General features: G+C 45.2%; 1 protein-coding gene across 1 annotated transcript in view; it reads left to right on the top strand.

Moving 5' to 3' along the window:
* The window catches only part of RASGRP1 (RAS guanyl releasing protein 1), a 79,768-nt gene that overhangs the window by 56,778 nt on the left and 8,097 nt on the right, over positions 1-14,893 (top strand). Inside the window, exons 7-16 of the mRNA XM_040492252.1 lie at positions 993-1,166; positions 2,127-2,243; positions 4,425-4,700; positions 6,020-6,100; positions 7,359-7,463; positions 8,179-8,288; positions 9,073-9,217; positions 10,102-10,138; positions 10,895-11,047; positions 12,216-12,601. Of these exons, the coding sequence (XP_040348186.1) occupies positions 993-1,166; positions 2,127-2,243; positions 4,425-4,700; positions 6,020-6,100; positions 7,359-7,463; positions 8,179-8,288; positions 9,073-9,217; positions 10,102-10,138; positions 10,895-11,047; positions 12,216-12,601 (1,584 nt within the window). The remainder of the gene's footprint in view (positions 1-992; positions 1,167-2,126; positions 2,244-4,424; positions 4,701-6,019; positions 6,101-7,358; positions 7,464-8,178; positions 8,289-9,072; positions 9,218-10,101; positions 10,139-10,894; positions 11,048-12,215; positions 12,602-14,893) is intronic.

The following is a 14,893-nucleotide window of genomic DNA, read 5'->3' as shown; positions in this document are numbered from 1 at the left end:
AGCGTAATGCAGGGCTCAAACTCACAAACTGTGAGTCAGACGCTCACTGAGCCACTCACTGAGCAACTGAGCCAAAGTCAGACGCTCAACCAACTGAGCCACTAGGCACCCGTGTTATCCCATTTTTAAGTTAAGAAACAGTTGGGGGTGCAGGGGAGAGAGAGAGAAAAAGATTTTTGTGAGAGGATTATCTGCTCGTCCCCTTAATTTCAGCAACAGAGCTGGAACTAGTACAGATCTTACTCAAGTTGAAAATACCATTACCTCGAAATGCATGTAATACATCTAAGCTGTCAGCATCATAGCTCGGCCTAGCCTACCTTAAACGTACTTGGAGCACCTTACATTAGCCTACACTTGGGCAAAATCTGATGCAAAGCCTATTTGTAATAAAATGTTGAATATCTGCTATAGTTTATTGAATACTGAAAGTAGAAAACACTGGTTATGAGTACAGATGGTTGTAAGCAGATCAGTTGTTTACCCTCCTGATCACATGGCTGCCTGGGAGCTGCAGCTCGCTGCCCAGCATCACAAGTTTTGTACTGCATATGGCTAGTCTGGGAAAAGGTCCAGATTCAAAATTCAAAGTATGGTTTCTTGCGAATGCATATGGCTTTTGCAACATTGTACAATAAAAAAAAAAATCCTAAATCAAACCATTCTAGGCAGGGACTGTCTATACTGAGATTTCTGTTCTATATTCTTTAGAATTTAGAAGGGACACAATCAGTAGCTACTCAAATACAGTATTTGGGTTAACTAGTGTGTGTACACATCCACTAATGCCTGATGACTTTTGATGGAGAGAGGCCATGCTGTGGGTAGAGTAAGAAAGATTTCCTTCCCACCATTCTCATCAGCCAAGTGGAAGACATGCAAGGAGAAGACGAGAGTTCCCCTGTCCTATAGAATCAACTGAGCAGAGGTGATGTGCCCCTTGGATCTCCCAGAATACCAGAGGCAGTCCTGATGGATTTCTTTTTCCCCAGTTCTCCGATTATCAGAATTACCTTGTGAACAGCTGCGTGAAGGAGAACCCCACCATGGAGCGGTCCATTGCCCTGTGTAACGGCATCTCCCAGTGGGTACAGCTGATGGTTCTCAGCCGCCCCACCCCGCAGCTCCGGGCAGAAGTCTTCATCAAGTTCATCCAGGTGGCTCAGGTGAGTGACTAGAGTTAAGAATTTTGGCCTGGGCAATGAGCTAAAGTATCCCCTCTTTCCTCCAACCTAGTCTCTCAATTAGGGCTGCTTTCCTCTCCTAAAGCATGGTGGAGTTTATGTGCCTTGAACTGTTCCCAGATTTAGATATGATGATTTGTCTCTTTCCCATATAAGGGCAGTATGGTGAGGACCATACATACTATCTCAGGGATCGGGATACAGTTTTAGATCTGTTTAGATCTTCAGAAGATGCTTACCAGCCTACATCGTTGCCCCCAATCTGGCCCACACAGCAAAGGGAAATTTTCCAGGATTTCCTGGAGCTGGACCACCTCAGTTTTTAGGTCTTTGAGCCCATATCGTGTCGAATGGCTGCGTTTAATGTCTGAGGGCAGAGTTTAAGCATTTGATAAGAGGAAAACAAGGTAGTACGAACACATAATTGAAATTCCCGAGATTCTACCTCCTTTCCCAGTTACTGTCTTGCATAGACACTGACATTGCACAGAAAAGACAGTCTTTGTCCTTAAAAATACAAGTCTGGTTATTTAGGATCAAGGATATAAAATATTAGCTCTAGGTGGTCCAGACCAGTGCTTCTCAAAGTCAGTACATGGCCCACCTACTCTGATACTACCTAAATGTTTATCCCTAAGGTCAGCCGTAGATCTCAGGAATCCAAATAGCCGTGCTTAGATCCAGAAATCTTTGGGTTAAACAAGTACTTTGGGCGGTTCTTAGAAACCACTGATGTAGAGGATGGTCCGCAGATCCAGTGCAACAAAGGAAGATGTGACACCATGCTAAATTTGGGACCTTTGGTCTGAAATTAAGCCTAAGGGAGAAAGTGGTCCGACAACTGCAACACCTCATTGCTAGGCTTTGGTATTAGGAAGACTCGAATTGAGAGGCATGTAACTGACATGTATATTGACTACTCTCATCTCTTTTGTGTCACAGAAGCTCCACCAGCTACAGAATTTCAATACATTGATGGCTGTGATAGGTGGGCTGTGTCACAGCTCAATCTCCAGGCTCAAGGAGACAAGTTCGCACGTCCCACATGAAATCAATAAGGTCAGTGCTACTGGCTTCTCCGGGGCCCCTTAGTACCATTCCCAGGACGAGCATCAACATTTCCCCCTTAAGAGGCAACCCAGAGGGCCTTTCCGGGGCACATCACCCTTTGTCAATTAGGCAAACTGCCAAGGAGGCAAACCCCAAGAAAACCCATAGGATGGGAACGACCCAGGTCTGAGAGTCACTGTGATTCAGTCTGGGCTCAGCGTTACTACACGTTCCAACTGATCAGTTGAAAGAATGTGTGTCTCTCTCCTGCGCTCCTATGAATATTCGGAGTCACCGTCTTTAATACTGACTCTCTTCCTCCAGCAACTTGTTCCAAAATGTTTTCCTAAATAGTGCTTCAGTTGACTGTAGTTCAGTTCGCACGTGAGACGTGTACAGCGAGCAACACATTAGAAACCTACCTATTCAAATCCTATGGAGAATGACATTCTGGATAGTTGAAAATGACCTTTTCAGGCGCCACTTTGTAATAGATAGTGTTTTGTTGAGGAGTATTTTTCTTAAATGTCCTATACACTTTTCTACATTCTTTAGATGTTACAGAATAGACTTTAGCTCTTTATAGCATAGGGCTGTTGTGATGAATACAAACCACGAAGACGCACTGGAGAGAAGAATGCAGCTCTGGTGTGGACCAGATTAACTGCTCTTTTGAGCATTTCCATCTTGTGGGAGAGGACCCCCTTACTAACCTCAACCCCAGGCCTCCCAAACTGCATGGACGGACTCTTCTTAGAGAGACATGCCTGTGTCTCATTGCCCCGTTTTTCCCGGGTGTTCAGCCTCCTTCTGGGGAGTCTCAGATTCATCATCCCTGCTCTCACCCCACCCCCACCTCCCAATTCCCTACTAGTTCTGCCAGAACGCGGTGGAACCACTGAAAAGGTTCTTCATGTCTCAGAAGTCACAGAGGGAGACAGTCATGGAGATTAATATGCTCTTGTGCTGTTTCACTTACAAGATACACCTTGCTCCTCTTAGCCTTGGGTCCCTCCACAGCAGGGCTTTCTTGTCTGTAGCTGCTTGACCCTCAGGGTGGTCTGCGGCCAGACTTAAATCAAGTATCCCCTCATCCCCTAGTAGTTTATTTCACCTTCTAAGGAGAATAAAACTATCTCATTTTTGCTGCTAGTCTCTCACCATGTGAGCACTGTTGGCTCAGAGGTGAATAAGAGGCTGTCTTGCCAGCTCATTGTGAATGGGGGAGGCTAACTTCAAACCTCAAATTCTTCACTGAGGAGAAATGGTACTTCTTAGGCCACAATTTTATTAAAGGAATTTCCAGCAGTGTTTAAAATATTTTGTGCTGTAACATAATTAGTGGTCTTTACTTCCCATCTTTGCCTGTGAGGAAGCCGGCCATCATGCATGGGGATTGGGGTTCTGCAGACTGCCACCTTGAACCAGGCATATTTGACAAGAATACCAGAGGTGGCTGCTCCCTTTTTATGCTGTACAGACCTGCCCTTTCCTGGGCCGGAAGCCCTAATGAAGAGCTCCCTGGGGCCTCGGCCTCACCTTGTCACATGCCTTCTGCTGGAAATTGGTCTATTGGTTCAGTCTCTGGTTCAGGATTTCAGTCTGTGAGTGGAACATCACCTGCTTCCTTGACGTAGGCCTGTTCTGAGAACCGCTGAGAGAAGGCCCACAGAGGGCAGCGTAAGTCAGACAAACGCTCAATAGACCACTGAGGCTCCCAGCTGTTCCCCATGCCTGCGACGGTCAGCACTTCCGACATCACATTCCACACGTGTCTCTGGAAGCATTCAGAGGATACTAGGGAGGGGAACTGCATGGCGTGGGGACAGAGGTCAGGGGGACACTTACTCTCTGCTGTATATTCTTGGACCGTTTTCATTTTTATCTCAGGTTTTTATTTTTATGTTTAAATTTCAGTATAAAAATAAGACCTCACTTAAAATTTCCCAGTAGATAGTACAATCAAGTAAAGCATACTTTGTGTGTGTAAATACACTCTGACATTTGAAATCAGCTAGACTTTTTTAAATCTGGGAGTCACAGTCTGTAGCTTTTAGCGCATCACCTCCCGCCTGACAAATTAGGGATGGGGTGAAATAGTGGGAGAGGCTGAGAGGAAACAAGGTGGCCTCTGCGGACAGTACACCTGGCCTGGTGGGCACCTGTGAATGGGTCTCTTCTGTTTTGTAGGTTCTGGGGGAGATGACCGAGCTCCTGTCCTCCTGTAGAAACTATGACAACTACCGGCGAGCCTACGGGGAGTGCACCCAATTCAAGATTCCCATCCTGGGGGTGCACCTCAAGGACCTCATCTCCCTGTACGAGGCCATGCCCGATTACCTGGAGGATGGGAAGGTGAACGTCCACAAGCTGCTGGCTCTTTATAATCATATCAACGAACTGGTCCAGCTGCAAGAGGTGGCCCCACCCCTGGAAGCCAACAAGGACTTGGTGCACCTGCTGACGGTGAGGCTCACACGGGAGGCAATTACTGAGGGCTGTCTGTATGCCACACACCACTCTCTGCGCCTTACCAAGTATTAGCTCAGTTCATTTTCATGAAACACAATGGAGTAGGTACTACCATCATCTCCATTGTTTGGACATGGATACTGAGGCATAAGGATATGACGTGTCAGAGGACCACACGTGAGTAAGCAGCAGAACCTGGGTTCACACCCAGGTGGTAGGACTCCAGAGGTTATGCTCCTGAGCAGTATGCCCTCCAGAATCCTAGAATTGTTTCTTGCCCCCAGCTACAAAAGCAATCCTCAACTTTCTGGGAGGAAGGAAGCTGATAACAAATTAGGATACAAAACTTTGTAAGAGTTAGGGATAGTGTATTCTCAGTTACAAAAGGGTAAGGCAGTGAGTAAAAAAAGCAAACAAAATGGAGGCATTCGAGTCAAGAAGAGGTGAACACATGTGGTGGTGCAGGAGCCTACCTGCATGGTCAGATAAACTCCCTTCCAGAAGCATGATTCTGTAGCTCACCACTGTGACTGTGGGCATGTAACTCTAAATCTGTTTCCTCCTCTGTAAATCAGAGATTACTCTCTGGGATAACTTATAACTTCTCAGTTCTAAAATTATACAACTTTTTATCTGTATTTTTGTAGAATGGAGTAACTGTTACAGCCTCTTCCTCCCTCACATCATGATTCTGATAGAGCCCCAGGATTCACAGCCAGCTGGGGTCTAATGTTAGCCCTTTTGCTAACTGGCCAGATGACTGTGGCAGGCCTTGGCCTTAGCCATTGTCTGTTAAAAAGATGTACCAAATCTTAACTTTCTTGGATCACAAATCATGTGATGAAAACCATGAACCTCCCAGAAAAATAGACACGAGTTCTGGACCTCTTGAAGCCATCCGTAGACTCTAGGTTACAAACAAGATTATATGAAATTAACTCTTAGTATCATTTTATAATACCTGTTGTCATTTAAACTGGGTTGTTGTAGAGAACAAGTGAGGTGTGGACCATCTGACCACATAGGGCCTTCTGCCTAAGCTCTAGATACAGGCTTAGATATTAAATCAGATCTTAAAAGAGGACATCTTGAAACTTCTCCAAAATTTAAAACATTTAATAAGAAGGAGCTAATGTTTGCCTTATTGCAGTACCAAGTGTTACGCCCTCTAAGCTTTGTGAATCTTAAAAACAAAGAGCCTAGAAGAGTAAATAAACAACAGGAGAGGAGGAGGTACCAAGAAAGAAACCCATCAACCCTGGGAAAGGCAAACAACATCCTAGCAGTTAACCCTGTTCTGTTTTGATCTGCAGTTGTCCTTAGATCTCTACTACACTGAAGATGAAATCTATGAGCTGTCCTATGCCCGGGAACCAAGGAACCACAAAGCCCCAGTGAGTTGTTCATATTTTTGTGCTAAGATTGCTGCATGTAACAGGTGCTTTACAAGTTGCTCGAGCTCATCATCTTAAGGAACAAATCTTTATGTGATAAGTACTGTTTCCACTCTGCCCAACCTTGTGCTAGGCACAGAGAAAACTTCACCATATGTACAAGTAATTCTTGGCCAGAAAGAGCCTGCAGTCTACTTGAAGGGATGAGACTAATACAGGAACTGTAAATATATGCCCTAAGCACATCCAAATGACAGGTGCAGTCAGTGGTTTACTGAGGAGGGAGATGGTGTTGCGGGCCATAGTGACATCTCCTTCCTATTATAAAGTATCCTCACATCATTCGTTTCTCTTCTCTGATTTTTTGATGATAAGTGTATACTACTTAGTAAAGCCATAGAGATCATCCTGTATTCATCTGGGTCAGAAAGGACAGTCTCCTGGGTCTTTTGACCTCTTGTGCTGACAAGTCCTCACAACAGTGCAGTCCTGGTGCTGCAAGGAAGGATCTACACAGGTTGTCTCGCCCCACCTCCCGTACAGGCAGGTGAAAATTTCAGTTTTCCTTGTGAAGGACCAGAATTCCCCTGCAGTCTCCGGGGAAGCTGCCCAGTCCCCAGATAGTACTCAGGGGAGAGAGTTATCCACACATAAGAAATTCAATTTGTCTGTTCAGGTGGCTACATGATACTGTCTCTACAACCGAAAGATCAAGTTCTAGCTCCTACTCTAATGAAAGCTGTTCACTGAAAATTCTTAGCAGGTTCCACTTTCAGGGTGTTAGAGGCATTTCCGTGGAAAGGGTACCTTCCTCCATTTGGGTCAAGTCTCAAATATTTAGGAATGGATTCCATCTCCCCTTGTCCAGGCCTCAGGCTTTCTTCCTTGTGTTATCCTGCCGTTTAGCTGTTTTTCTCCTCATCCACATCTTTATTAACCAGTAAGTAGAGAACAGAGAGGAAATTTAAATGATCCAGTCTTTTGCTGACAGTTTGACAGAAAGTCTAATGGGTAAGTTTAAATTATCTGTAGATGGGAGATAATACACGTGAGAAGCATTTTGTCAGCTATGAAGCACAACAGTTGTTATTAGCCAGGATTAGAGCTCAAGATTTCAGTTCCACCGGCTCTCAGTTCCTGGCCCTGGCACATAGTTGAGGGCTGTCCATAGATGCAGCCGTGAGGTAGTGGGAAAGGAAGTTGCTGCTGGTTGTAGTGCTTTATAGTCACAGGGATTTCTCTGAATATTTCATTTCAGCCACTAACACCTTCAAAGCCCCCAGTAGTAGTGGACTGGGCTTCTGGAGTATCTCCCAAACCTGACCCAAAGACCATAAGCAAACACGTCCAGAGGATGGTGGATGTAAGTACAGCTGTGCTCCAGCAGACAGAAGCAAGGCACATACAAACTGGCATAGTTCTGTATGCGGCCTGGGGGACACGGTGGCAGACGCGCAAAGGTGGGAAACCTGACACTTGTTCCTAGCGCACACCTCATATTGTGCCTGCAGGACAGTTCATTGGTTACGTTTTGCCAACACGCTTTGACCTCCTGTTGCGGGGGGGTGTGTCTCCTCTTAGAGACCAAGCAGGAGAGCATAGCAGTGGATTTGGGGGCAGAGAGGTGGTAGAAGGGTTTTAGTAGAAATAAGGATAATAAGGAGAATCTAATACTGCAAATTTGGCCTTCCTGATTCTCTTCACGGTTAACTGCTGAGGAGAGTGTGTGTCTATATTCATCCTTATGGACCAATCCAGCATAACAGAAAAGTGAGAGCCAGTACGTGTCAGAATAATTAGTAGAGGACTACAGGGCAGGGAGCACTTGCAGCTGGGCTGTTCACAGAAGCAGTGGAAGGGGGGCAGAGCAGAGGGGACACCCCTGTGCAGTGAGCTAGGAGCAAGCAGGCACCGGGCAGACGGCACGATTGGTACACTAATGGACCTGAGGGAACCGTGTCCTCTCATTCAGGCTGAGGAGAGGCTTTTATCAGATGCTCAACCCTTTGTCATTTGGCTAAAGGGAGAAACGATCGGTTTTGCTTTGGTAACCACCAGAGAAACTCCTCTTTTCACAGTCGGTCTTCAAGAACTATGATCATGACCAGGATGGATACATTTCTCAGGAAGAGTTTGAGAAGATTGCCGCCAGTTTCCCCTTTTCCTTCTGTGTGATGGACAAAGACAGGTGAGGGTCTGTGTATGGAATATGAGGCTCTTGGTGCTAAGGGAGCAATCATCACATGAATGCCTGTCTGGTTTTGGTTCAGATCACAACAGACAATAAAAAACACATCTGTGTTAAATGTCTCAGAACTGAAAATTTCATAAACCTGCCAGTTTAGTCAACAAGAAATAAGAAAAACTTTAGTCTTCCTTCTGGCTACAGATTATGAGAAACAACTATTTATTAATACCTTGCCTATTTTTCTGAAGTTGATAGAAGCTCTCTTGGTTTTCTGTGTGAAATCAAAGGTATGGCACGTGGGTTCCAGTTATATGTCATGTACTGTCTAAAGGCAAACCGCAGCATAAGGTATTTCTCTCCCTATACACAGTTTCCATTTCTTTTTTCAAGTCTTAAAATTTGCTAGGAAAACCTGCTTTGGCCAGATAACACCTCTGTAGAAGTGGATACTACCACATCACCTCTTTATTACATGCTGTCCATGTATCGCTATTTAAGAGGGCTCATGGAAGTAATCCTCAGTCCTATGTGCTGTACTGCCACGCAAGGATAGAAACAAAAGTGAGGGGTGCCTGGCTGGCTCAGTCGGTGGAGCATGTGCAGCTCCTGACCTTGAGGTAGTGAGTTCGCGCTCCACGTGTGGTATAGAGATTGTTCAAATAAATCAACTTAAAAAAAAAAAATTAAAAACAAAAAGCAAAACAAAAAAGGTGAGTTTCTAAGGCTAGAAGCCAGTCTCTCTACCTCAGACCCTACTCACACCTGGTCTGTCGCTCGCTGGCAGGGAAGGCCTCATCAGCAGAGAGGAGATAACGGCCTACTTCATGAGAGCCAGCTCCATCTACTCCAAGCTGGGCCTGGGCTTTCCTCACAACTTCCAAGAGACCACCTACCTGAAACCTACTTTCTGTGACAACTGTGCTGGATTTGTAAGTTGTTCCTAGAGTCCCTTATCAACTATGCCAGCTTAGAGCCTAAGCTCTAATAACCTTGTTCTCAAATGGTTTGATGCATGGTTAACTTGAATTGAATGTTACCATTTCTTCCGGATATTGTTTTTACCTCTGGTGCATGAGGCTTGGGACAAATGGTAAGGAAATGTTATATTTGGGACATACTTTTTAAGTAATTATATTCAGATGCTATTTCCAATGTTAGGAAAAAAAAAAAAAATAGGAGACATCCCTGCTCTTCCCCCTTCAAAAGGAACTGCTGTTAAGAAGCCATGTAGCTCTGCCCCTCCTCTGTCCCAGCCCTGTCCAACCTAATCCCTGACCACAGAATTCTGTATACTTGTTCTTTAGTTTGGAGTTCTGAGAAACCTGTTTATTCTTTGATTCATCTACTTCAAGCCTCAAGAAGGCCTAGACCATAGAGGTGCCTGGGTAGCTCAGGCTGTTAAGCGTTCGACTTCGGCTCAGGTCATGATCTCACAGTTTGTGAGTTTGAGCCCCTCATAGGGCTCGGTGCTGACAGCTCAGAGCCTGCTTTGGATTCTGTGTTTCCCTCTCTCTGCTCTTCCCCCACTCATGCTCAGTCTCTCTTTCCTTCAGAAATAAACATTTAAAAAAATTTTTTAAAAAGGCAGCCTAGGCCATAAGTCCACACTACTGAGTTTCTTGAGAGCATGAGACTGTGATCACAAAATCTTCGTGTTTGCAGTTTAAGGTCAGGAGATAAACAAGGCTTTCCTTCCTTGAGGAAGAGAGCACAATGAGGGAAAATAAAGAATGGGTATCAATGTCTCTCGCCTAATACCAGATTGATGAAGGATGTACAGTGTGCTCTAACTGTCTCCTATCTTGTCTCATAGCTCTGGGGAGTGATCAAACAAGGATACCGATGTAAAGGTAAGGCTCAGTTTTGTGGATTGTCTTGCTTTTTCTGGTCTTTGACGCTCTCCTAATAAAGCATTTTTTACCGATAGTAGTTGTCCATTGAATCCCCAACTTCTCAGTGCAGCTTACAGCCTCATCCCCAAACTGGCTTCCCTAGAGCACCCAGTGAGAGTGACTGCCACCACAGAGAAGAGGAATGCCTGGGTGACCGGTTATAAAGCTTCCCCTTACAAGGTCCTCTCTCTGTATGGGTTGTTCTGGAAACAGAGATCACGGGTAGGAGAGGCTTTCATATGGCCATGAAAAAGGTGGGTCCCTAAGGAAAGGCACTTTGGGAATGGAAGTGATTACCAAAGGGCCTTGCCAGTTTTCCTTTTATCAGTAGGTACCTCAGGGCCTAATTGTCCTTCCTTATGACTAGAAAAATTCAGGAGTGGACAGGAGACTTTTACTGCAAGAAAGAAAGAGTAAGACCTAAGAGCTGGGAGCCTTTAGGGGGTCTCCTTAAGGTAGGCAGTATATGCAGGATGACTAGGACATGACTTGTCTCCAAGACAGTGGATGCTGCTTGAGACTCATGATAAGGGCTACAGCAAGATGGTAAGATCCAGAGTTGACCAAATACGACTACTAGGTTCATTAGGAATAGCAGGTGTCCTAGCTCCAGACTAGGACAGGCATGTGTGACAAGACAGCCTGCATGAGTGTGGTTTTGAGACTCTGGAAAAGAAAGCCAAAGCCTTGCTGACTAGGCTGTCTTGTCCACAGACTGCGGGATGAACTGCCACAAACAATGCAAAGATCTGGTTGTGTTTGAGTGCAAGAAGCGAGCCAAGAACCCAGCAGCAATAACCGAGAACAGTACCCCTGGAGGGCCAACATCCAGCCTTTGCTCACTGGGAGCCAAAGACCTGCTCCATGGTAAGGAGACACTGAGAACATTCCTCTGGAAAGTGAAGTGGGAAGGGTAAAGTTTTCGGGGAGGAAAGATGACCTTTGTCCTTCCCATTCTTAATAGAAACCACCACAGACACCATTGTGGAAGACACATTTTCAGAGTTAAACATCATCTTTAGGGACCACAATTCTGTCACATAAAATACAAATTTTGATGGGAGAAAGGTGGCAGAGAGCAACATGAAGGTCTGGGGCCTATTAAAAGATGGAGATACAAAATATCATCATCCAAAATGCTCCTCCAAAAAATACAGGGTTGTTACTTTAGGATAAATACAGTAATTTAAATATTCTGATACTTCTGTTAATTACAGTTTTAAACTTTATTTGGGTAAAAATTTAGTGCTAAATTATGTCCTCTGGGGGAAAGTTAAACTAGGATCCCTATAAAGTTTCTAGTATTAGAAATTTTTTTGTTGTCCAGAAGCCACGTTGGATTTGTACACTATCCAGGCTGGGTCCTGGGCAAGGGTGTTGGGTGGAAGAAGAAAACCAGAATGATTCCTCTCTCCTTTCCAACCAGTATCAAACAAAGCTAGAACTTCCCTATGTTATTCCCACTATACAAATGGGTCCCAAAGAAAACTCCTACCTGCTCCTATAATAGGACCAAACCTTGAATGCTGAGAGCTCCCAAATCCCAGGGTCCACAGAAAATATTTATGGACTGGGACCCCTGGGTAGCTGTCGGTTAAGCATCGGACTCTTTATTTCAGCTCAGGTCATGAACTCACGGTTGGTGAGTTCGAGCCCCACATCACCTGGGCTATAAGAGTGGATCCTCCTCAGGATTGTCTCTCCTCTCTGCCCCTTCCCCCTCATTCACATATGCTCTGAAATAAAAAGAATTTTTTTTTTGAAATGTTTACTTAATATTCATAGACCGTTTCTCTTGCGCTGAGGCAGGGACTTGAGCTTACCTGCAGAAACAAATCTTCTGGGCAGCCTTTGTGCAAATAGAAAAATGCCTGTTTCTCTGGGTAGACGCAGCCTGGCACCAGTGGCTCTGGTAGCCTTTATCCCCTAAAGAGGGTGCCTGCAAATGAGTCCACTTTGGGCCTAGAATAAGAAAGTTGTCAGTTGAGTCTGTTTTTCTGACTAGAGTACCAACATGCCACATATCTTCCTACAGCACCTGAGGAGGGACCTTTCACATTCCCTAATGGGGAGGCTGTGGAACACAGTGAGGAAAGTAAAGATCGGACCATCATGCTCATGGGAGTGTCCTCACAGAAGATTTCTGTTCGGCTGAAGAGGACTGTCGCCCACAAGGCCACCCAGACGGAATCCCCGCCCTGGCTTGGCAGTGAGCGTCCCTGTGGTCCCTTTGTGCTCTCTTCCCCAAGGAAGACAGCCCAGGATACTCTGTATGTGCTTCCTAGTCCCACATCTCCTTGCCCCAGCCCAGTCTTGGTCAGAAAGCGGGCTTTTGTCAAGTGGGAGAATAAAGAATCCCTCATAAAATCAAAGGAGGATCTCCGTCATCTCAGACTGCCAACCTACCAAGAGCTGGAACAGGTACCTTCCTTTTCTTTTCTTTCAGACGCCGAGAGAAGTGGGGCTAACCCAGGGAAAAGCGCTGAAGATGCTGACCAGGTTGATTACTCGTAGGATAGAGCCACAAAAGAACAGAAAGGATTCTGGCTTTCTTTCAAACCAGTGGAGGCCCTGGCTCACATTACATGAGTAGAACAAGACCGACAGAGCTCCCTGTATGCCAGAAGGGTACCATTTTAAAGTGTTGGTGCCAGGCCCAAAGTGTGTTCACAACAGCCTCCTTGAGAAAAACCAGTTTCTACTGGTCAGCTCTACTGTGCTGACACCACACCCTTTTTCTAGATGAAATTAAATCCTCCTCCCCTAGAGGTCTTTGTTAACCTACTCATCAGGATGTTTTGGGACTTTTACGGTTGCCTAAGCACCTCCCCAAAAAAGCATGTAAGCCTTCCTCTTAATATAAATGAGCAAGGAAATACATCTTGTACATCTTGTAATACCTTGATCTTGTAAATACATTAGACAGTATCTGGCAGATACACAGCTGTATATAATATATTATATAATGTATAAACTGGTAACTGTTATAGTACCAGGAGCTTCCTTTTTTTGGTTAGGCTTAGGAGGTCCTAATTATAAGATGCCCCACAGAGAAAAGGGCATAGTGCAAGAGGAGGATAAGGAAAAGGACAACAGGCAGTTGTTCAAACAAAAAGAAGATGTTAATTGGCTGACAGGATTGAGTTTTTGGAGTCCAGGGGTCATGTTGAGGGCTGGCTCAGGTTCCTACCAGTGATAGGTAACTAGGGATGCTTAGATCTAACATTATCACTTTATTAAAGGTTTTCTTTTTTCCAAAACATCCAGGTTGGCCATGTGTTTTTGGAGGCCTATCAGTACAAACCCAAAATCAACATCCAGTAGCTAGAATTCCTTAAATAATTCTATGTAGTGAAATTGCCCAAAAGGGCCTCAGAATTCCCTACCTTGTCCTCAGTGTTGTTCCTTCCCTGTCAAAGACTCCTAGAAAATGAAATACAGAAACATTTGAAGAAACAAGTTAGATAACATATGTGAAACTCTTGGTGCTTTGAACAAAGAACGTAATGTTAAGAGGAACAGATGAAAAAATACCAGGTTTTCTAGATGAAAGGTATTCTCTTGCTCAGAATGTTTTAAGACCTGCTTTAACTTACACAAACCCCTTTCTCTTTAGGGGTAGAAACTGCCAAAAGCAGCTTACAAGAACTCTGGTCTTGGGGACAAAGACTTGTGATTAAACTAGCTGTTAAACTGTGCCTTACTTGCTCTTGTGTAAAATACAAGGCCAAGAATCCATGCTCTCTACGACTTGCTGCAGATTGTGAATAATTACTGTTATCGTCTGACACATTACCTAGCACATCGCTAGCTAATTTTTGTTGAGAAACAACTGATTGTATGCAAATCACCCAGAAATTGCCCACATTTGTGGGGAGGGAGTCATCAATCTGATATAACAACACTGGATTCCAAGTCCGAAGACAAGAGACGTCATCATGGCAGCGGGAGTTGTACCTTTTCACTCGCCCCTTTATTTACAACAAACTGGTTATTCATAACCAAACAAAAAGTGACTGCGTTACGTACCCAGGAGACTTTTTTTAAATAGGTGGACAGGACCTCAGGGGGGGCTTTGGATCCAAGGGAACTGGTGACCCTGCGTGCCCGTCTTGCCATGATCAGGTGAGAGCACTACTGGAGAGTGCAAACCAGGGTGGACATGCAAGGAAGATAGAGAAGTGGAGGTCCTGCCAGCCAGGGGGGCGTTTGGAGGCGTCCTCCCTCACAGAGGACAGGGAAAGCACGAGTGGTGACTGACCAACCACCTGGCTGCACAGGCTGCATTTGGAGGGACCCCTTTCTCTCCAACAGTGCTCAGATTTCTAAACAGGGACCTCCAGGACTAGGGGGAAAGAGAGGAAAGAGGCAGACGAGAATAACAACAGGCACTGAAGGAACACATTCCCCGCTGCCTCCCTTGGGGTTTCAGCAGGTTTGCCCACGGACCTCCAGGAGCACCCCCACTGGAGGATCCCCTCTCATGCCACGGGCACCCCTCCAGCACTGTGTACACCAGCTTTTTTAGCACACACTCCCAACTACACCACCAAAGTCAGCTCAGGTAAAAAGAAACCCAAAACTTGAGCTACAGCATGTGGCCACCTTAGGAAAAACAGAAAGGATTTAACTGCCTGTCTGTTGAACTGTAACAAAGAAAAGTGTGTGCTACTTCACATGTGATGGCAGAGGCACGTTTCATCGAATACTCTG

This window comes from Herpailurus yagouaroundi, unplaced genomic scaffold, assembly GCF_014898765.1.
Source record: "Herpailurus yagouaroundi ecotype Mexico unplaced genomic scaffold, PumYag 184, whole genome shotgun sequence".
NCBI classification, from domain to species: Eukaryota; Metazoa; Chordata; class Mammalia; order Carnivora; family Felidae; genus Herpailurus; species Herpailurus yagouaroundi.
Note: the sequence above shows the minus strand (reverse complement) of the source record. Positions and strands in the feature narration are given on the sequence as shown.